Source organism: Ammodytes marinus (assembly GCF_949987685.1).
Source record: "Ammodytes marinus genome assembly, chromosome: 16".
In the NCBI taxonomy this organism is placed as follows: domain Eukaryota; kingdom Metazoa; phylum Chordata; class Actinopteri; order Uranoscopiformes; family Ammodytidae; genus Ammodytes; species Ammodytes marinus.
Window position 1 is genome coordinate 23,653,992 of NC_137220.1, and position 23,852 is coordinate 23,677,843.

The following is a 23,852-nucleotide window of genomic DNA, read 5'->3' on the forward strand; positions in this document are numbered from 1 at the left end:
TCTGTCCCTTTCTCAAGACATCCAGAAGTGCTTTTCTTTAGCACAAAAACTGCAGAGCCCCAGAGAAACAGCGTAACACTGTATTGAGGTCAAGAGGCTTGATCCAGAAAATCTGGCTATTGTACGCAATAGAGTAGTAGTAAACTGTGATGTTGCTTTAGACCCCTTATTGCTGATTAATGGCACTGGGCTTAGCAGGGTAGCATGCCTCCTCTCATCACTAGGCGTCTCCGTGCTCGGCTAATTGGCCTAGTTACGGCCGCACCCGAGCCTGTGCAGAGTGATTAGTCAGCCTGCGTGAGTTCACGACTCGTACCATTTGGAGCCCAATAGGAGAGAGAAAAAACAACAAAAGGCAGCAGCTGGAGCGAAATGGCATTCTGTGCTTTCTGCACGATGGTTCCAATTAGCACCTGCTACCTCCCACGCCACCTTGTGTTTTCTTATTCTGGTCAACTCTTTGGCCCTTTTCAGTTCAGCTTCAACAACAATGGCCTGCGTTCCCTCAGCCCTGCTAGTGAAAGGGCAAGCTAGTTGATAGGCAGGTTTGTCAAATTGTTCTTAAATCACTTCAGTCTTGTTGGGAGTAACATCCTGCATGACTGCTAGAAAGCACTCAGGTTTGAATGCCTTACAACTGGGGCACACCCAACAATCATATCACTTTAAATAGATCATGTTGTTATAGAAACAATGTGAAAGTAGTCACACATTTAGCAGCTGAACCTGCAGCTCATTTAGAGCTTCATAGAGTTCCAGCTCATTGGTTAGCTGTCCAGTCCGCAGCTTTACTGTTTTGGTTCACGCCCCCCCCAAAAAACGTACTGTTAATACACAACCCAGGCTCTGTAAATGGACAATGTTGCTATAGCTGTGGTGGCCCCCTTTGATTACGTACCAGTTTGCAGAGCCTATTAACAACAGATTTTTTTTTCGCTGACTCCACCTTTAGAACCCACGGTACACTACCCATTCAGCATGAAACAGAAGCCGGACATAAAAGCAATTGGAGCATTTAGCAGCTGGATACAAATAAGCAACTGTTTGTTTCTACTTAAAAAAGTGAGGATATGGTGTTCAGCTGCCCCAAAGTGGCTCTAAATCTAAATTATTGCAGATTTTTACTGAATGATTGATGACATGCTTCTGATGTACAAGAGTAGGAAGAGGTATTGGAGGTCTGAAAGAAAGGGCAAACGTACACTTGCAACATATATCATGGTCAACACTTCTGCTCTTTGGTCCACTAAATAACTCATGAGCTTTTACTGAGCAGGCAGGACTGTATGTCAGTGGAACTGGAAATGCATGAGAGGTTACCTTTTAAACCCGATTTATACAGACATGAAAAATTGACCTAGAATGGCTGAATGAATGATTTGATGCTATATTAATGCCCAGATATAGTACAGGCTCATGAATAGGCCTTTTTTTCTTCAGGTTTGAATGATCACTCCACCTTTATTGTTTGACAACAACAAAGATTTCCATTAGAAAGCAAGGCCGGCAATTCAACCTTTGCATAGATGTCACTGCCAATAGTACAGTCTGCTAAAATACCAGGCTAGCAGGTAAATTAAATGTACAGTGTATCTATTACTTTATTCATTGTGCATCTCCAAACATACAATTCACAATCAATACTGGATATTTTGGAGCTTTTTAACCAAAAGTTTCAAAACTAAGTGCATTTGAGTGTTTTTTGTTCAAATAGCTCTTGAAAATGAGTCAACAATATAAAACTAAGAGTATACAGCTATAAGGTAGCTTTGTGAGGCTTAGATACAGTGATGTCAGCATGATAACATGCTCAAAATGATTATAGCCTACTAACATGCTGATGTTTCACTTCTAATGCTTATTATACTTCATTATCTACATTCTGCGTGTTAGCAAGCTAACAATTGCCAATTGGCACCAAACACAAAATACAGGTGACAGCGTTCAAATAAGACATTAATGAAAACCCAAAGTATTGGTCAAACTGTAGTTTCAACCTGATGATGGTGCTAGATGAAAAGGACAAATGTTGTATCTTGAGGAAGACATCAATACCTGACAAGTTACATGGAAATCCATCCAATAGTCGCAACAAACTGACACATAACCTTATAGGCCTACTAGCAATGGACCAAAGTGAAAGGGATCAACAAAGTAATTAGGTTGCCACATTGGATGTTGAGATATTTCCCTGGATAATTAAAAACGTTAACCTGCGGATGGTGCTAGAGGAAAGGTCAGGGGATCAGTAAATTCAGCAGCTGGATTAATGGCAATCCATCAAATGGTTGGGATATTGCAGACAACGGCAACGCGTGGAAAAAGAGAAATGTAAACCCCTGAGAGCTTGTATGATGAGTGGATTTGAGCCTCACACCCTGCTCTTCATTTGAACATGCAGCGGGGTGATTTCCCTTGCCCGCTGAAAACATATGTGGTTAACTTCACTTTACATTGCAATTACAATAACACCCACCTCTCTCACTCCCCCTCTGGCACTGTGTGTCTTACCAGCCCTTCATGTGAAGAGCTGCTCTTACGGAGTGGACACCTCATTTTTCATTCAACAGCTCCCATCGCCACCGCCACACTGTTTCCAGTTAAATCTGCCACGTCCAAGCGGCTGGGCAGGATCAAAGAGCGGTTGACACAGTCTAAACTGACTTGCCATGGTAACCGTGTCTGTCTGCATTCAGTTTGCATTACAGAGCCCGCAAGCGTGTAGCACTGACAATGTGCTTCTGTATTATCTGGTAGAGGAAAACAGGCTGTAGGGTGCCAAGGACACAGCAGCCGTTCAGTAGGTGCATAGTAGTGTGTGTGTGTGTGTGTGTGTGTGTGTGTGTGTGTGTGTGTGTGTGTGTGTGTGTGTGTGTGTGTGTGTGTGTGTGTGTGTGCGTGCGTGTTTGCAATATGTGAGTAGGTGTGAGCAGTCCTGCTGTGTGTTATCATGTGGGGTGTGGTTGACGTATGGCTTACTATTCCTGCTAGGCACAGAGAGACGTTGGTTCTTCGGCACCAGTTAGTTACTGCAGAAATGTGCACATACTTAAGCAAAGATCATATGTTCATGAAATGCATATAACCACTAAAATGCATAGGATTAACACAAATGTCAAGGATACTGTATGTACCGTATAAGAACAGAGCCTAAACTTTGTTCAGTCGACAAACTGACAAAGAAAATCGACAAATGTTGCCTACTCTGACACACCATCGATAGACGGCAACAAATACTCGCCATTGTAATTTCACCGGTAGAGACGAAAAAAAACTCAGATCAAGGCATGAAAATTCCTTCCATTCTACGTACAGATGCCAAGGACAACATGGTAGCAAAGCGCCGGTTCTCCCCTGTGGTTACTAGATTTGCCCAGAGTGGAGCACGGAGGCTGGGGAAAGACCAGGAGGAGGAGTAGACACAACCGTGACACCTTCAATTAGAGTATTTGGGAGATGACAACCTCTGTCTATGTACTGCCCCCTCTGTCTTCCGCTTCCCCCCCATTCAGAGAGCATAAGGAGGGGATAAACATCCGATGGAGCCTGTGACAGTTACATGCATGAAAGCAAAGGTATTATTAAATATAGCCATCTGATATAATACATCATATTGTGTTTGAAAGAGACTACTTCACTGGAGGTCTTTTGTTTTGTCATTGGAAGGATTTAGTGACATTAACACCTATCAGTTGCTCTATTATGGGTTTATATTAGAGGTGGGCATAGATTAATTTTTTTAATCTAGATTAATCTAGATTAATTTTGAAATTAATCTAGATTAATCTAGATTAAAATGTCTCATTTGAATTCATTCATAATATGTGTGTGCTCCTAAATAATGACTCAAAGTAAGTCTTTGAGAACGTGTTTCTCAAGCCAGGTGGCGCATCAGACCAGGGGCTCATCTCCTGTTTCCAACATGCATCACAAACTGCTTGAGGAAGCTGTTCTACTATGATAATTGGTGATGAAAATAAATAATGTTCAACAAGATGTACTTGTGTTTACAAACTGTTTATTCAGTTAAACATGAACTTTGAACTGTAGGCCATAAGAGGTAACGATGAATTGTTTAGGGCTGCAACTAACGATTATTTCAATAATCGATTAATCGGTCGATTATTTTTTCGATTAATCGATGAATCGGATAAAAAAAATAAACATTTGTAAATGCTGCATCTTTATTCAAAAACTGAACATTACTTCAAATTCACAGTGCACACTGAAGTGTCAAAACACCAGGTTATTGCTCCAACGTCCCGGAACTATTAAAAGTAATATTAAATGATAAAAAATTAATAATAAACTTAACTGGGATAACACAAAAAAAAACATACAATGTATGATATACATTTATACAGTATAAGGGATGTCCATGGTAAACCAGTCAACCGATAATATTTTTAACCGGTAAATACTAACGGTTAAAAAAATTAAATCATCTTAATTTCTCTCAGATGACAGGAGAGTTAATTTGTATTGATATTGATACCATTTTCAAGACTCCTTAACGATCCAAGTCTTTATTGATATCAAAATTGATAATTTTCTATTATTTTGTTGAAATAGAACTTGTATTATTGCTTTAATTGCTGATATGATCATAGCTCTAGATTGGACATTAAACAGGTCATAATTCCATTCCATCTTTACTATCTATTTTATCTTGCTGGGAAAACAAGTTTCGCCAAAATCTCAAATTTCTTTTTTTTTGTGTTGCATTTGAACACATCAATCATATTACTGAGCCGGCCTGAACACATCACAGTTGACATGTTTGCTACTTTTTTTAAGCTAACTAGCTTAATATCCTTCCGATTTTAACATGGATTTAAAATCTGGATCACTATTTTTAACTGACGGGACTTTCTACACCGTTCGGTTGTATGATTACTGCCGCTGCATTGAATGACTGTTGATGCGCCGATGCCGATTCTCCGAGCACGTCTGCACACCGTCTGCAGCAGCAGCTGACAGAGTTTTTTTGGACTAGACGGATACTGAGTTGATGGAGTTTTTTTTAACCCAAAGAAAGCAAAGGTACAACACTTTTATATAGGCCTGCAGTCCAGTGTTAGATATGACCAAAATACAAGCTGTGGCCGCTCACACTATAGCTTTCCCGCACGTGAAGCGAGCCTTCACGTGCGGAAGGGGGTTCACCCCGACGGCGAACAGCATCTCCCCTGAGCCGAACAGGAGGTGGAATTAAGAGATTAACGGCGATATTTTTTTTATCGCCCGATAAGAGTCTGGCGTTAACGCAGCCGTTAACGCCGTTATCGGCCCACCACTAGTTTATATGTTCATGTATATACAAATATATATATAAATATATATTATTTAAAAAAAAATTACTTACTTACATAAATATAAGAAGTAAGCTACTGCAGCGTCAGCCAATACTAGTTAATAGGAATGTAAGTATTACATTCAGTTCAGCTACTTTTTAATCACATATTTACTGTCAATGTGTTTTAATTCATTCATTTAATAACGTTGTGAGTTCAACATACATTCAAATGTAAAATAAAAACCAGACAGAAACCTGCTGTATCTACAAATGTGCATATGTGAATGTGTTTACAGCAGGGAGTCAGTTTCCCATAGTAAATATATAGACAGATGGACGGTCAGGTAAAAACGGGAGCGAGGTGTGAGAATGACTAAGAGAGGAGCCGCAGTCTCTTACTGCGTGACCCTCAAACCACACCACACGGACACACAGACACACACACACACACACAGACAAACACAGACAAACACAAACACACACACACAGACAAACACAAACACAGGCACAGACACACACACACACACGTACGGCACCACAGGAGCAGGAAGAAGTAACACGCTTCAGAAAACTGGCACACACTTTCTCTAACCCCTCTGCCTCTCCCTCACTCTCCCCGTCTCCCTGCATCTTTGTCCTTGCACAGAAATAGCAATATATTAGTCTGCTGCTGGGAAAGTCCCATGTGTCCGTCATAACCCAACACTCCCTACTATTCCTCTATTATGGGTCTTTTAGTCATTAGAATAGGCTGACACCCTTACAGTGAGCTGAATAAACTATAAGGGGAGGGGGGGGGGGCATGCAGGTGATTAATGGATTGTCACAAAAATAAAGAATTACTTTGATCATATTTTTAGTTGCAGCTTCTCACCTGTGTAGATGTGGTGCATTTCACATCTGATAGTAAACTGAATATTTCGTTTTTATAGGATAACAGGGATTTCTCACTATCTCTTGGCATAGAAAACCCGAAAATATGGGGTGCAAAGAAAACCACGAGCAGCCTACCACATCATTAAGGAAGAAAAACTGTGTGTATAAAAATGAATAGGATTTGTGCGCTTGTCACTCATTTAACGTTAGAAATAAATGTCCAATAGTTCCTACTGAGAGCCTGCTGAGCAGCTCAGCCTATATTTGGATGATTGATGGTCATCAATCCACTCACAACCTTTCCCTGGATCGGCAACACATTGTCGTCATGACCTTCTGCAAAAAGGGAAGGGTGCATAAATGACATCTTGGAGAGGAGGAAGAACAGACTCACACCCAATGTCTTGCTTTATAGTCCCTCAAGCACCACAACTGACAGACACTCACACACACTCACACACACCCACACACACACACACACACACACACACACACACACACCCACACACACACCCACACACACACCCACACACACACACACCCACACACACACACACACACGGGCTGCAAGACACAGATCCAGCCAGAACGTAATCCTCCAGGGTGCACATTGTGCTCCCCTTATGTGGGTCAAGACTAATATCTCAGACTTAAACCGTTCCCAAAATAGCCGTGGGTGTAATCAGGGCATAATTCATTAAACACAGCTGGAGCGTTGAGACACGTTCAGTGCAGAGGTGAGCATCACTCCTGCTCGAACCCCCCCCTCCCCCTCCCCCTCCATAGGGAGAAAGAGTCTTCCCATCCAGGGTAGACAGAGGCAGCTGCAAGTCTTCTGTTATGTGCTGATAGCGTATTTTATTCTATATAAATCACTGGTGCAGCATCTATTATGTTAGAAAGTTCAAAACCCCAGCTATCTTCTATCACCCAAAGGCCTGCTGATATATAGCTCAGGCTACTCACAGGCAAAGGGCAGATCGTTATAGGCATGAACACAACCATCATACAAATGGGTGATACAGAAATGTACTGACACTACACTGGCAAGAGAGAGAGTCATTATTGTAGCAGATGCGGAACAGTTTGGTGGAAAATAATCATTTTCTTTGGCAACAACACTCAGACATTTCTTCTGCCTCTCCGCTTGGTGCCATTTTTTGTGCACCGTAGAGATCAAATGACAGTGCTGTGCCTACTGCCATCACTCCCTGTTGGTGTTTGTGCACAAAGCGCTACCAAATGCAGCCATAGTTTTTTTTCTGTTCAAAGAAATATTCTGACATACACACAAATACACAAATACACACAAACACACACGCATGTCTAATCTACATCGGTTTTTCTCTCCCTTTGATCCCTCTGCGACGGCTCTTTTGCCTTGTTTAGTTAAAAACAGTCATTTATGAGGGAGCATAATCTGTCATCTTATTACACCACATTGTGTCCCGGCATAAAACACACAGGCAGCTCCCTGACAATTAACTACCCACTCTCAGCCGAGAAGTGTCGCCAAGCAGCCAAAAAGAACTCCCCCCTTTTTTAATGTCACCAGATGACATTGTGTTATGCAAGCAAAACATTGTGACATGATCTGCGGAGACAGCAGTCTGCCACAATGAAAATATTGCACTTGTGGCGGTCAGGGTTTTATGGAGAATAAGGGGAGAACGGAGTCCGTCGTGAATTGGCTATAAAAACAGCCTCATGCCTGGTTCGGTGCTCCAGGGTGCTTGCAGCTGGTTCAGGCTTTCATCACTTCATTCACATCTAGATTTATACTAGGCCTATACCCTCAAGGATTTGAAAGTGTTCCACCCCAGACAGGCTCACAAATGCACCGTCACAGCAACTGATGCTCGTTTGATTTAAATATAAAAGAGAAACAGAAGGAGGAGAAGCCCATGAGCGGGGCCCATGTTGAATCATCATTTAAGGATTATTCAAAACAAGGTGTGCTTTGTGTCAGTGTTTCAGTTTGTTTTTCTCTTGAGTGGGCTAGAGCTGGCCTGCGGTAGTTGGGAGAGATTTGGATGTCATCATCACAGGCAGAGTGAGGGGCCATCATAGTTAGTTCCCATGGTAACCTTGACACGGCAAGAGATGAGGGGAAAAGATATAGACGACTTATGACGTTAAAGGGAAAGGATTTAGTAAGAGATTGGCACAGGGCAGGTTGGGTGTGTGAGAGGCATCCGGGGTGGATTTCTGGGAAGTGGTCATGGCACAAACACATCAGAAAGGTGAAAAGTATATTTTGGGGGTATATTGATGACAAAAACAAACAACAATATCTTACTTAGAATATGACCATGGACCAGAGGTAGCATAGATAGCATAACAGTGTTCAATGTTATTAAAATTAAGATTTTTCGGAAATCCAATCTCCACTTTTGATACCATCAGTGGTGGTTGTATCCTTTGTACTTGATGTATTTACCTCTCTGTTTATTGTTTTGTTTTGTGAGTGCACCGCTGCCTTTTCTACACCCCATGGATTCACAAGAAACGAGGCATTCCTTCTCACCTCCAATCCTCCCTCCTCCTTCTCCTCCTCCTCCTCCTCCTTCTCCTCATCCCCTCTTCACAGCACAGTGCTCTTTGTGTAAGACACAGACTGTGGCAATCCCCTTATGGTGACACACAGGAAGGTCTTGTGTCGCTCTGTCTTGCGAGCTGCTTACTGGCGTACGGTTCATAAAACGCCTCTGGAGCACCGGCTGTTCAGGTTTTCTACAATTGATTTGGACAAGCCACCCATGCCAGACAAGAGCCAATATGTCCCCACAATGTGTGACTCTGGTGGCCCAGGCAGAAGGGCTCAGAACATACTGTACAGGCTGAGGAGGTGGCATGACGCACGCAGGAACAAGACCAATGGGGCTTTTTATCAGCATGAGCGAAGGCGGTCTGATAACATAAAAGCACACATCAAAAGCTGCCCGAACGAGCTGTCAACATGATAACAAATTTCAAATGGCCCACTTTGTTACAACAGTGGTGTTGAGGGAGGAGAGGAAAGAAGGGGAAGGGAGAAGGAGAAGGGGAGAGGGGGGGGGGACACTGTGTAGTAAAAGAGACACTTTCAATGTGGAGCAGAGAGACAAGCAGAGGCAGAATAACACATAATTATCCCGGCCAGATAAGCTTCCACTCTTGGCGTAATTAATGCCGTCGAGCCGGGAGAGGGTTTAAAAATCCTTCATATATTAAATCATGTTTCAGTGATTTCTCCAGGTTCAATAAGCTTCTTCTTGTGATTTTAAAGCAGATAACGCCTTGAGAGATGTCTGGAATAAAGTTATTGAGCAGAACTGAAAGGATGGCCACAGGGTTTTTCCATGTCAATCAGGTTGGTTGACATTGATTTGAGATATTTTTTTTCATCAGATGTTCCATGTGAAAACTCTCCCATGTTTTTGCCATGTACTGCATGTAATTCAAAGAGTTTACAGAAGAGATATCTTTCAAGACATTGGGATAATTTAGCATTTGACTGTTGTTCTTCAGAAATTCAAATCGAGTGGGAATCGTATTTAGTTCACTTCCAATTTTTAGCATTTTATTTCCCGGGATATCGTTTTTAAACAAGGGAGATAGTAAAGCTTCAAATAAACACACTTCACTTGGCATTTACCAGTGATCATTAAATGCAAAAAAAAAAAGATGAAATCCGCTTTAGAAATATTGGATCATTTAACTGGTGCTTTTTCCTAGGAGGGTAGACAGTCGAGCACGGCAGAGAAGAGAACACCCACAATGTTGAGCCGAAGATTAATAAAAAACAAAACACAAAATCAATTATGAAGCAAAAAAAGGCTTTGATCTGTTTTTGTAAGATAACAGATGCAGAATTTTAATGAATTCAACTTAATGAAAAATATCCATCTTGACAGACGAGGCAGAGTATCAGCATGAGGACCCTTTAGATCTCAATACGGCGTTCACTTGAGAGGAGCTAGGGCCTAGCGTCTCTCGGCCCAACGTTGTGTAAGATGTTTACTGTTTGGGGCTCCCCGCTCGGCTCTCGCTCTCCTGTTCCACCGCCCCCACACTTCTGCTGCCTGATTGGTTAATGAGGTCCATCGCTCAGCAAGTGATTGGCTCTACACCTACGCCGCTATTAGGGCTTAGCTATGGCCTTGTTGGAGGCATGTGTCATCTCCCCCGTCATACTAACCGACACATACATGATGTCGCCCACGGGTTAGGGGGTGTTTGTTTGTGTGTGTCTGTGTGTGTGTGGGGGGGGAGGGGGGAGGGGGGGTAGATGTCCATGAGAGTGGTGGTATAAACACCCAACACCCCTCACCTGTGCACATGATACAAATCTGGTCATTATCACTTGAATAGAAGTAAACAGTAGCTGGGTTGGAAAGGAGAGTATTATAAATTGGCCGCATTCGGTATGCAAATGTCTTTCCAAACACAACAAAGCAGGCTGCACGCAGTTATGGAGATGTCACCATGGAAGCAAAGACAGGACTTCAGAATAAACACAAAACGACATGGAGATGATACAGTGATAAAGGCGAATAACACAGGCAACAGACAGCCTCCCTTCTGCAAAATATTGAACCTCTACAAGGGAGAAGAGAATGTTTCTCTGGATATGAATATATTGTTATATCAAAACGCCTCTCTTACCCTGTAAAGCGTTAGAACATTTCAGATCACCCATCTTAAACTAAGGGATATGTACAGTATATAAAGCTATCCAATCGAGTTTGTTATTAGGTGACAAGTACGGGGGTGTTTGATTGGAAGTCAGTTGGCAAAAACGTTATTCACACAATACCAAAAAAAAGCTTTAGTTTCTTTGTTTCTATCCTTATCATCCTCCTGCTGACCTAACAGAGGGACTGTAAGGTTTAGAGGGAGTGGGTTGCGGCCTATACAGTCTTCAATCAAATGTCATCGATCCAATTTAAATCTCCCTGCGACTTCAATCCTGCCCACATACTGTGAAAACATTCAAAACGCCAGGCCGCTTGTTTTACCTACACACAGAATGACTAACTGAGTCTGGAGCTCCCATTGGCTCAATGTATCACTGGACACAACATGCCCTGCACCATATACACACACAGACTGCACGGTAATGGAGTAACTGGGGGACATGGTGGAAAAATTGCAGCTGAAGTGCCATATATACTGTATTTCATTCTCTCAGGCGTTGAGAAGAATAACGGAGCTAGAATAGAGTGAATATCGGACTTTCATCAGCTAGGTGGCCACTAATACAACAACAAATGGATGATTATGTTAACTTCATAATTACTGGTTGCTGTGTGCTAACAAGTTTCCCAATTCAACTTAAAGGTGCAGTCAGTGATTGTGTAGAACACTTGTTGACAAAATCACTTTTTGTCAAAATCAGTGAATATCTCCTCAACCTGTCCATACTCTGTGTGCACTGAAAACAAATCTGGTGTTCATACACAGCCTAGGCTCTGTAAACTGGTACGTAAACAAATGGCATGTGAACAAAGGGGGCCTACCATCCTACCTTCTAGCAACATTAAGAGGTGATGATATGTCAATACTGTATGTGGTACTGTTTCTGCTGCCCCCAAGTGCTAAAAAAATATATTTATTGAAGGTTTAAGTATATATTTGGTCCAAATGCAATAACAAACACACTTTAATACACCCACAAATCTGCCAGATCAATACTCAGACAAAACTTGGCCGGTTAACAACTGGTTATCACCTAGACATAATATCCCACACTGTTTTTGCTCTGCTTTATTTAATCGTCCCAGTGTTTGCTTTATCTTTGCCAAAACTCTGCAGCCCGGAGCCACAATGTGTGAAGGCCTCTTTGCCATCATCATGTCTCCCACTCTCTCACACTTCCACCCATGCAATTGCGAAACCCCCTTGTGTTTATTAAGTCTGGTTCGTGTGCGTTCACCTTTGCCTCTCTCTCTCTTTCTCTTGGTTTATTTCCACGCTCACTATTGTAACATCTTCTTCTCCTTTGTCTTCTACTTCCAACCACCGCCTCGTCCTCCCTCCATTTCTTTTTGCCTCAGACGCGGTGCACTCATCCCAACTCTCCAGATGGCACGGTTATTTCCACAGAAGCTCGTTTCAAAAAGGCCAGGGAGGAGGGGAGGGCAAGGGGGCCTGAGAGCAGAGCGCCCAACATGGTGGTATGCGATTTCGATGCTAAAACACACACTCGCTCACACTCACACCCCACCGGTTTCAACGTGACAATGTTTGGTGAAAAGTTCAAAGAGCAGGTGACACCCTTAAAGCTGCAGTTGATCAATTCAGCCGTTGGGATCCCAACGGCTGTTTTCCCAACGCTCTACCTGCTGTAGCTCCTCCCTCTGAACGACAGCTACGCGCGTTCATGTGAATTCAGTTACATTGACAGGAGACAAACACCATGTCCGATTCCGAGGTGATTAAACATTAGTAATGATAACTACATACGTACATGTTGAGCATACATTTTAATCACAGACATACCATGTATGTTAGCTTAAAATCATTGTAAGTGTGCTGGTAGGCCTAACAAAAGTAGCTGTAACAGCCAGGCAAGATAGCAAACTAATTGTAACAGAGCGGAGAGGTGTGTGTGTATCTCCTAGCCTACTATATGCTCCTGCTCTGACCGCAGCTGGGAGGGGCTGCTCGGGCAGTGTTGCCAACTTAGCGATTTTGTCGCTACTTTTCAGTGTCAGACTGCTAGGGTCGTGAACGCTCACGCAACTGACGCATCAACGTCGTTGCCAAGGTCCCACAGCCAATAAGAACGGAGAATCTGACCTCGCTCTGATTGGTCAAAATTAACATGAGCGGTGGCAATTTTGGGGGGCAGCACACAGAGGCAGGGGGGAGCAAAGTGATAAAAAAATATTTTCAGACCACTTCACCTACATATAGCTGAATGGCTATTATGACAGTTTTGCCAAATATTACAGTAAAAAAACTCTCAACTGCAGCTTTAACAAAACGTAGTTCTCCTTTAAACATCATTTTGTTGCCATACTTTTGTCATATTTAGATATGACTTTACCTTTGTTCATGTGTCAGAAAACCCAAGTTAAATGACACTTAGCGATCTTGACATGTGTGGAGCTGGACGTGTTGAATTCCTAATCCATCTGTCCAATGGGCCCTGAATGCAACATAACCGCCTATTAATGAGTCTCAAATATTGAAATCACTGATAATGGTTCGACTATGATCCATTGGGTAGACACATGATATTATATGCTGAAAGAAAAAACTCCAGAATATATGTATCACCAAGACATTTGTTATACTGTATTATCCGCAAATTAACACAATCTTTTATATCTAGATTTTAAAATAAATTGTTAAAATGTCAGTCTTGCCTTACAAGAGGTGAGGGTGAATGAGGTTTGCAGTATATTTTGCTTTAAATCATATCATTTTCTAATAAATTAAAAGAATGATATACAAAAGGCCTTTCTCATTGGAATACTGTAGTTCATTGCCTTTATTTGACACAATAAATATATGAATCATGAATAATAATTTTAAAAAAAACAAAATGAAAGTGAGTGGGAAATGGAATAACTACAAGATGCACAGCTGAAGGGAGGGGAGGGAAGGGTTGGTTATGTCAGAGTTATGTGTATGAAGTGTATAGGAAGTAACTCAGCATGTCCATATGACAGGATGTAACGCTCTGGCATATTCTCTACGGTGGACCACGTCGAAGCCAAAAAGCCAAGCAATCTCTACAGTGTACATTAAATATGCCCAGTTGAATTCTGGAATCCTTGAATATCAAGGTTTTGTATTTATATTCAGATAAGAAATACCTTGTAGTCAATTGTTTTCCTATCAGTGACCAGAAATAAAGTAGGTTACAGTGAATTTACAGCAATACCTGCAGGAAAAATTACCAGGAAATGTGAGGCTGCTGAACCAAATGCATCTTGGGATGTTGATTATATATGTGATTGATTGATTTTTAATATATCGTAACATGCAACCTACTACTAATACTTTTGCAGATGTGTTTAGACTACCAGAGAAGAAATGGACAAGGCCATATCACTATCTGCATTGTCACAGGCAGAGAGGAAAATGGAAAGCATGTCTGGTCTGGTGTACACTTTCAATGAATAATGAGACCTAAAATTGTCTGTGTATTGGAATGCATCTTGCAATGCAAAAAAAACTGTTTTAACTGTATCAGTAGCTGTGTATCTGAATCTTATGGCAGTGGGGGCGGGACCTGATAAGCCTTTGGCTTCTCCTGCCACCCTTCGGACGATAACACAAAGTAATATGTGTGAATATGCAAAGAGAAAATTGAGTATTGTGTGTAATTGTCCGGAATAATAATAATAAATAAATAAATAAAAACATCTCTTTTCGCATATCCCCTCTCAAGTTACCACACTTCGGAGGGGGTCAGAGCGCAGGGTCAGCCGCAGTACAGCGCCCCTGGAGCAGTTTTGGGGTTAAGTGTCTTGCTCAAGGACACAATGGTAGAGATGGTGGGCACCGTAGACGTAATAACATCCTCTGCTAGTTTTACAACTAACACCCTCCTGTCCGGTGCCGGGGATCGAACCAGCGACCTCACGGTTACTGGTCGGCCACCTTTCCTCTAGGCCATCTTACCACCCCTCATACATTAGCCTCGTTACCATAGAAAGGTAGACCAGTCAACGACCTTGGGAGCAGCAGGGGCTTGGCCCTCCACCCACACACAGATCCTTTCACATTAAAGTAATGAAGGCACCGGCACTAAACTCCGCTGCTCGCTGTGTGTGTAGTGGAGGTGGGTGACCACAGGAGAATAAAAAATAAAGAAATAGCTGCCGGCTTTTCAAATGCACAGCACAAGGCTCTAGACAGCCCTAAATCTGCCCACGCCTGAGAAAGCATGAATTGATATCAGCCATGCAGAGCAATGAGATGAATGATCACAGTTACTATGCTTTGTCACCTTTCTAATAACTCTTTCAAGCCCAATGTTTTTTTCTGTAGCTAATACACGCAGCACTGTCCCCTGTAGCAGCACACAGTCACCGGTATACAGGTCCTTCTCATATAATTAGCATATTGTGATAAAGTTAAATATTTTCTGTAATGTACTGATAAACATTAGACTTTCATATATTTTAGATTCATTACACACAACTGAAGTAGTTCAAGCCTTTTATTGTTTTAATATTGATGATTTTGGCAAAAAAGTAAAGAAAAACTAAAAATCCCTATCTCAAAAAATTAGCATATTTCATCCGACCAATAAAAGAAAAGTGTTTTTAATACAAAAAAGTCAACCTTCAAATAATTATGTTCAGTTATGCACTCAATACTTGGTCGGGAATCCTTTCGCAGAAATGACTGCTTTAATGCGGCGTGGCATGGAGGCAATCAGCCTGTGGCACTGCTGAGGTGTTATGGAGGCCCAGGATGCTTCGATAGCGGCCTTAAGCTCATCCACAGTGTTGGGTCTGGTGTCTCTCAACTTCCTCTTCACAATATCCCACAGATTCTCTATGGGGTTCAGGTCAGGAGAGTTGGCAGGCCAATTGAGCACAGTAATACCATGGTCAGTAAACCATTTACCAGTGGTTTTGGCACTGTGAGCAGGTGCCAGGTCTTGTTGAAAAATGAAATCTTCATCTCCATAAAGCTTTTCAGCAGATGGAAGCATGAAGTGCTCCAAAATCTCCTGATAGCTAGCTGCATTGACCCTGCCTTTGATTAAACACAGTGGACCAACACCAGCAGCTGACATGGCACCCCAGACCATCACTGACTGTGGGTACTTGACACTGGACTTCAGGCATTTTGGCATTTCCTTCTCCCCAGTCTTCCTCCAGACTCTGGCACCTTGATTTCCGAATGACATGCAAAATTTGCTTTCATCCGAAAAAAGTACTTTGGACCACTGAGCAACAGTTCAGTGCTGCTTCTCTGTAGCCCAGGTCAGGCGCTTCTGCCGCTGTTTCTGGTTCAAAAGTGGCTTGACCTGGGGAATGCGGCACCTGTAGCCCATTTCCTGCACACGCCTGTGCACGGTGGCTCTGGATGTTTCTACTCCAGACTCAGTCCACTGCTTCCGCAGGTCCCCCAAGGTCTGGAATCGGCCCTTCTCCACAATCCTCCTCAGGGTCCGGTCACCTGTTCTGGTTGTGCAGCGTTTTCTGCCACACTTTTTCCTTCCCACAGACTTCCCACTTAGGTGCCTTGATACAGCACTCTGGGAACAGCCTATTCGCTCAGAAATGTCTTTCTGTGTCTTACCCTCTTGCTTGAGGGTGTCAATGATGGCCTTCTGGACAGCAGTCAGGTCGGCAGTGTTGTGCCTGAACGCGTTCAATGAACGTTCGTTCATGAACTCGTTCATATTGGGGGCGAACGTGAACTGAACGTGTGTATTTCTGCCTCATGAACGTTTTTGCGAACGCGCTCATTCTGGCGTTTGTGAACGGCGCTCTTACAGTCGTTCAATCGTTCATTAGAGTGCCAGATTTCCATAGAAAACCCCCGCTAAAAGACATCGTAAACAGCCCTTAATATGTAGCTGAAAAACACATCTGGTGGCAACACATGCCACCACAGCGTCGCACCGCCGCTGCGTGATCAAAATGCGAAACACCGCGGGAAAAAAACAAAAACAAATGAATGCTACTGCTACTGCTACGTTGCATCTCTCCTCTCCTCTCTGCTCCGTTTTGTGAAGGGGGGGGCGGGGCTCCACTGCCGATACACACACACATACACACGCAGACTCGGCACAACACCGGTGAGCACACACACACCCAGAAGAGAACTACACGCAGTAGGTTGGTGTGACAGAAAGTCCAAAAGCCAACGAGTACATTATAAATGGAGTGAAGTCGACCCAGACCGTCTGAAAAGCAGCGAAAATATCCGCGTTTTTTAAATGCATTATGCACCCAACGTGAATCTAGTAGTAGCGAGGATGCTAACGTTAGCTCTGCTGCTAGTAGCCTAGTAGCCTACCAGTTAATGTGCAGTTCAACACAAACATCATCAACAGTTATCAGAGGAACATCTTTACAGCCTGCATAGATCTCAATAAATGGCCCAGAGGTGTCTGACTTCACATACCATGAGGCAGTGGAAGCTTAAAAGTAAGCTACTGGAAAAGTGTTCAAAACAGCCTGTCCTGAGCCAAATTTTGAGATTTTGAATCAAATCAAAATCACTCATACACACATTAAAATAATAGCCTATAGTAGAAAAAAAAAAAAAAAACAGATTGTTGTAGGCCTAAAACAATGTTTGCAGAAAGAAGTTTTAAAGAATTGCTGTTGTAAAAGGAATAAGGTAAAATAAATAAAAATAAGTGCTGTTAAAGTTCTTTACATGATTTTTGTTTGCATAAAACATGTCTCGTTTGCAGTTATTGTAGGTTTAGAAACAAAAAAATTACAAATGTTCCAACTCAAATAATATTTGAATAATAGCCTCCACTTTCAGTATGACCCTTAACTCATCTATAATACTGTCCATGATTTGTTTATACATTGTCAATAAAGAGCAAATATAACAATTATTTGAACACGCCTAATAGAAAAAAAAAGTGTATAGGGGCCAGTAAAAATTGACTTCGGGAAAGTAGAATTCAGACCCACTTGCCCGACCGGGCAAGTGAAAAAAAACCTTAGCGTTGAGCCCTGTACTGTAGGGGTAAAAGCTGCAGCTGGCTTCTAGTGTGGACTGAATGTTATTGAAATAATTTCTGTCTGTGGTTCTATATGGAATGTGGCAATTATTTAGAAAAATAATAGCCTGCAGCAACATATTGAAAAAAAAGAACTATGAACTAGTTCATTTTTGAACTGTGAACTTAGTTCAGAATTTTGAATTATGAACTAAGAACTGAACTAGTTCATTTTAAAGGGTGTGAACTGAACTTTGAACTAGTTCACGTAGAAAAAGAACTTTCCCAACACTGCAGGTCGGCAGTCTTACCCATGATTACGGTTTTGAGTAATGAACCAGGCTGGGAGTTTTTAAAAGCCTCAGGAATTTTTTGCAGGTGTTTAGAGTTAATTAGTTGATTCAGATGATTAGGTTAAGAGCTTGTTTAGAGTACCTTTTCATGATATGCTAATTTTTTGAGATAGGAATTTGGGGTTTTCATGAGCTGTATGCCAAAATCATCAGTATTAAAACAACAAAAGACCTGAAATATTTCAGTTGGTGTGCAATGAATCTAAAATATATGAAAGTTCAATTATTATCATTACATTATGGAAAATAATCAACTTTATCACAATATGCTAATTATATGAGAAGGACCTGTATATCACCACCACAACTGTCCGTGTCACAGAGGCGCCAAGGTTTGACTTCACCTTCCTGCATTGACGGAAGCCAGCAGTTCTTAGAGGTTTGATACTTGAGCTCTCTGCATGAATATTTGAGCTAAAACCTCTCTGTACTCTCTGGTTACATGCAACAACAATCCCATATTTCATGTCTCCATAGTGTTATCTCATCATTTATAAAACCAATGATAGGTCCATCCTGTGAAGAAAAGAAAGAGGTCAAGGCCCCTTGGGATCTTCCCACTATATGGTTCTTTAAAAAAGCAATACATTCATTATGCCCACCCAAGAAAAAAGGCTCTGTCCACATCCAAGTCCATGCATTTGTCAGTCAGCCCTCTTCCAAGAAGCAATCATGGTCAGGCAACGCTGACAAACAGTGCTGCAAATAAGACACTCCTTGCACACAATGCAAATGCGTAAATTTAAAGCTAAAGTCGTAACTTATTAGAACAACCATGTCTGCCGCGCATCTACAGCACATGATGTAAGCCTTTGGTGACGGCGCATGGATTTTATACCTTCTGTTACATCCTGGTATTTTCTTGGCAGAAGAATCATCAACTGAAACATTTCTTGGGCGCTTCTTGGGATTTTTCTGAGCTCCTGTGCCACTGTGAGGGGGTGACACCAGTTTGTAAACGCTGCCATACTGAGAATTACAGAGAGAGTTTTGTGGCTTAAAGGCCTACTTCACCGGTTTGAATATGAAGGTGTATTGAATTCTGAGATCCTATGTAGTATAAATGTGCGAAAAAAATTGAAATCGGTTCATCCTAGCCTGAGAAAAGGCAGAAAGAGTGTTTTTTTAACCCTATATTTCTCTTTCTCGTGACATCACAGAAAGAGAAATATAGGGTTAAAAAAAACTTACTTTGTAAATATTACTGTAATGTCTTTTACTGTGACATCACAGTAATATTTACAAAGTAAGTTTTTTTTAACCCTATCTTTCTGTGATGTCACGAGAAAGAGAAATATAGGGTTAAAAAAAACACTCTTTCTGCCTTTTCTCAGGCTAGGATGAACCGATTTAAAAAAAATTTGCACATTTATACTACATAGGATCTCAGAATTCAATACACCTTCATATTCAAACCGGTGAAGTAGGCCTTTAATTTAACTTTGTGTCAACTCATTTGGCGATGGCTTGAATGAAGCGGAAAAAGGTTACACCCATGTGCTGAAAAAATCTGATATACAGTATAATATAGAACTTGAGTTTAAATCTCTATTCAATGTTATCCTATTCCTACATGCAGCACTTAAAGCAGTTCATCATGTTAGATGAGACGATGTACTTGCACAACTATCCATGTGGCTGAATGCGCTTATCAAGCAAGTCGCTTTGGGTGAAATCTTCCGCTAAATAAACCTAATGTCCACGCATGAAAACACACACATGATTGTGCACAACACCCTGTAAGAAGGAGCACAATACATCCAGTCAGTAAAAATGCCAGAACATCCTTATCTTAAAATCTTTATCAAGTAATCTGTATTTCAGAGCAGACGTTTCTCTGCTCAGAACAAACACCTTCACCAGTGTCATTCAGGTTTGAGGGGAATATATATAATATACTCTCAGACAATGTACGCAGCGACTATATAAAAATGTGCGCGCCCACACACACACACACACAGACACACACTAATCTGGGTCGGCTCATATAAAAAAACATTTTGCTGAGGTGTATTCTGCTTCAACTAAGCTTGAGATTGTTCCCTGTTAAATGGCACAGCAGATTATGTCCTGCTGATCTAACTTCATCTGACCTCAGCGATCCCCCATTGTAACTCTCCCTGCTTTCATCTCTGACTCCCTCAGCCGTTCTTTCGCCCCTATCTCTTGCCATTCTCCACGTCAGCCACCAAAGTATCACATGTCTGGGGAGAAATCTTATACCGGCAAAGATTGTGGAAACATGGTGTTGATTACAGGGCATAGTATGTCCATCAGACTCCATGTAGAAGCTTTAAGTTAAAAAACAAACTACCTCACCTTTTGACTGTGAGGTATTCGCAATGTGCAAAAATTAATAAATTAATCAAATTAATTAATTAATTAAAACAAAATCAGAAAATATTGAGGTAGAAACACACATTGAGCCAGTTTACAAGGATGCCTTTCACACTGAAAAAAAAATGATTGGTGTCCAGCTTGCCACACCTGTTGGCAATTGGTGCCACTAATTGCTCTGTGAGCAGCTGTTACTAACGGCCTTTATAAGGTAAGATCTGGAGGGCTGATTCAAAAAAGACACAACGTGTTTCTCTCTTGTCTAGCTAGTGAGCTGTAAACCACAGTTTGTGAGTATAGCTCAGGGTGCTGCATCTCTGTTCACAGCCATGACTCTTGGACTCCTTCTGCGGTAGGTGTTATTCATGTTGGCAGTTTTCTAAGCTCTTACTTCAATTACCTTTTGAACTGGGACTCTAATCAGATTCTTTTTATGGGCCTCTCTTTCAGGGTTTCTTGCATATGTTTTTTGCTGTTTGGAGGCAGTGTTGGTGTGCCGGTTATGAGAGGTGATGACTTTCTTCCTAATGACTATATTGGGCCTCCAAATATCTCTTATGTTATATATTAAATATATATATATTTTTTTTAAACAGGTTATGGCTATCGACATCAGCCTGACACACAAAACATGGGTGACGATGACGGCGATGACGACCGGCTGACCTCCTTAGCAGATGATGATCAGAGTTACTGGCAGGCTCCAAATAACCAACAGACTGGCCCTGTCTACACAAGCTACAACAAACCTTCAGTTGGACAGCAGCCAGATTTCAGCCAAATAAACCAACACAATCTGCCAAGCGCACCCAGTGTTTATAAGGTACAGGGATATGTGAATGGTAACCTGAAAGACTGGGGGCTGGGAAAGCCTGACAATTCACCATTTTCTATAAACTATCAGAGAGGTCAACCAGGCAAAGCTCAACCAGGCCAATCATCACCTGACATTGCTTTAATCAAAGATGTGCATGCTCAAGAGGATGACTCTGGTACAATCGAAGGAGGTGACTGGAGTCAAATATCACATGATGATGTCTACAACTCTCCCCAAGTGCCCTACATGAGTTATGAGTCATTTTACCCAACTAACACAGGAGTCCAGCCGCTCCTTCTTCTATCTGACCAAGCGCAACTTAATCAAGATGTCACATGGGATGACCAAAAACCAGTTACCCAACATGTTGACATGTACCAGAAAGTGAGTGAACCAATGATATCATCAAGCTATATTGTCCAGTCCAGTAATGACTTCCATCGCTCTAAGTCTGTTCAAACCGACATTAAGTACGAACCAGGATATTATGCTTACGAACCAGGATATTATGCTCATGTCGAAGGTCCTGCATATGGTCGAACTCGAAGGTATGTAGGCTACACTACAGACTAAATGCATGTTTTTAAGCAAAGGTCCTTCTCTTAAACTATGCCTAACCAAAGTTTTTATCTTTCAGCGGCAAGTAGTAACCAACGTGGATATATTTCCCAAGTGATGGGTAAATGTTTCAAGTCATCGGCATCTTAGCATTTCAAAGTAATTGTCTTGCATATTAACATATGTTTTCATTCTTGCAGAATGATGCCGATCAGGAAAATAAAACTTTCTTTAAATGTGAAATTGTGTTTGTGTGTGATTATGCAGTCAGTCACAAACTGCTTCCACATGTTCTGACAGTGTTGGACCTAACAAAATAACATCCCAAAACTGCTTGAGCGGTCAACTTTGTCACTGCAGATAAGAATGCACGAATATAAAGAAAAATGCAAGTGATTACCTTGACATTGAAATCCTTGTTTCCCAAATCCCCTGCAACAAAAAAACAAATTGTTAACTCAAATGGGGCTGCTTTATTCTGCCAGCAATGTGAAATGTCGAGTATTAAAATTGTATAACTGTCAATGCCATATCTGTCAACTTGCAATTTTTAAACTGCATGCAGCGCACAATATAAAGAAATGGGTAAACTAGAAAATGTTGCCTGATAAGAACCACAAAGTAGGCCTATTGCAAATGGGGTTTCTAAAATAAATTCTGCCACGGAGACATGAGTGACATCAGACAGGTGTGCATAGGGGACGCGCTTACCATATGAAGTCCGTACAGTGGCTGCAGAACGTCGGCTGCTTGAAAAACCTCGCAGTGAATTTGTGGTTTTTCACTTCATGCACATTTTTCTGCCGCAAAGCACCTTTGCGGGCGAATCTGTTGCCGACCCCAGCTGAGTCACTATAGTGTAAAAGATGGTCAGCCATAGCCTATTGAGTTGAAAACAAAAAAAAAAAAAAACTAACACCGCCTCAACTTCGCGTTGTCCCGATTGATTTTGAGGTCCTTGCCTCTTCACCACTCCTGACTATTGATGGTGTTGCTGCTGGAGCGCTGCTGACAGACCGCACGCCTCCTCTCTGCCTGGGCTACAGCTGAGCGCTTATTTTTCATTCAAAGTGACGTCAGTGAACACTGCTTTTACGTGCTGTGGGAATATCTCCCCTCACCAATAGGAACACAATAGGCTACAGTTTAGGCTATCGGAAGTAGTTTTTGGGGGCTAGGATAAACTAAAAACATGACAGGCACGGCCAGTAGCCAAATGATATGCACTAGGTGAAGATATTACTCTTTCTATGCATAAGTGTATTTTTTAATGATGAATGAAGTCAAGTCCACATTCCCTGCACCCGCTCCTGACCATCTCACAAACCGAGGGTGTTGTGCGCCATCAAGTGGAATTAAACAACATTGCAGGTCTAGATAAAAATTGACCAACTAATAAAAAGGCAGTAGGCTATAATACTACAACACATGTCATTTCTGACACAGATTCTCCATTGTGGCAACACTTAGGCTACCCTACCCCACCTTAGCCTATCTGTCTACATCCAGGCCTAATAATGCTGCTCGCGCCGAAAGTCTATTTGTAGGCTAGTTGAAACAAGCTCTTTTATGAAATGGTGACGTACAAGATGTACAAGTAATCAATATCATACTGAGTAAAAACCGTAGGTAAAAACACGCTGTAGCCTGATATGCTGATGCTGTTTGAACAAACCTTGAAACAAAATAGTTGATGACGTGTGGGAAGTGAAGAGACGATGTGCTGTCCTGTCTCTATGGCAACAGGGAGACGCTGCGTCTCCACGGAAAGCGGATGTGTCGTAAAGTGAGGACGCTAGAAGTTTTGAACACATTTTGAGCGGCGAATTCAGTGCTCAGTGTAAGTCTCTTCTTAGTACTTAGTTTTCATTTTTATGAACAATGTGCTCCTTTTTAGCGTGTCTCTTCCCGGAAAGAGCAGTACAACCCCGCGAGTGTGTTACTGCTCTGCTTTAGCTCGTTTGCTAATGCCCT

The 23,852-nt window shown here is 41.8% G+C and overlaps 1 protein-coding gene across 2 annotated transcripts in view; it reads right to left on the bottom strand.

Annotated features, from left to right (window-relative positions):
• The window catches only part of prkcab (protein kinase C, alpha, b), a gene marked incomplete at both ends in the record, with an annotated part of 113,549 nt that extends 90,793 nt beyond the window's left edge, over positions 1 to 22,756 (bottom strand). For both annotated transcript variants that reach the window (XM_080044111.1, XM_080044110.1), the window contains 2 exons: positions 22,279 to 22,310; positions 22,590 to 22,756. In XM_080044111.1, the coding sequence (XP_079900237.1) occupies positions 22,279 to 22,310; positions 22,590 to 22,756 (199 nt within the window). The remainder of the gene's footprint in view (positions 1 to 22,278; positions 22,311 to 22,589) is intronic.
• Between the last annotated feature and the right edge of the window lie 1,096 nt (positions 22,757 to 23,852).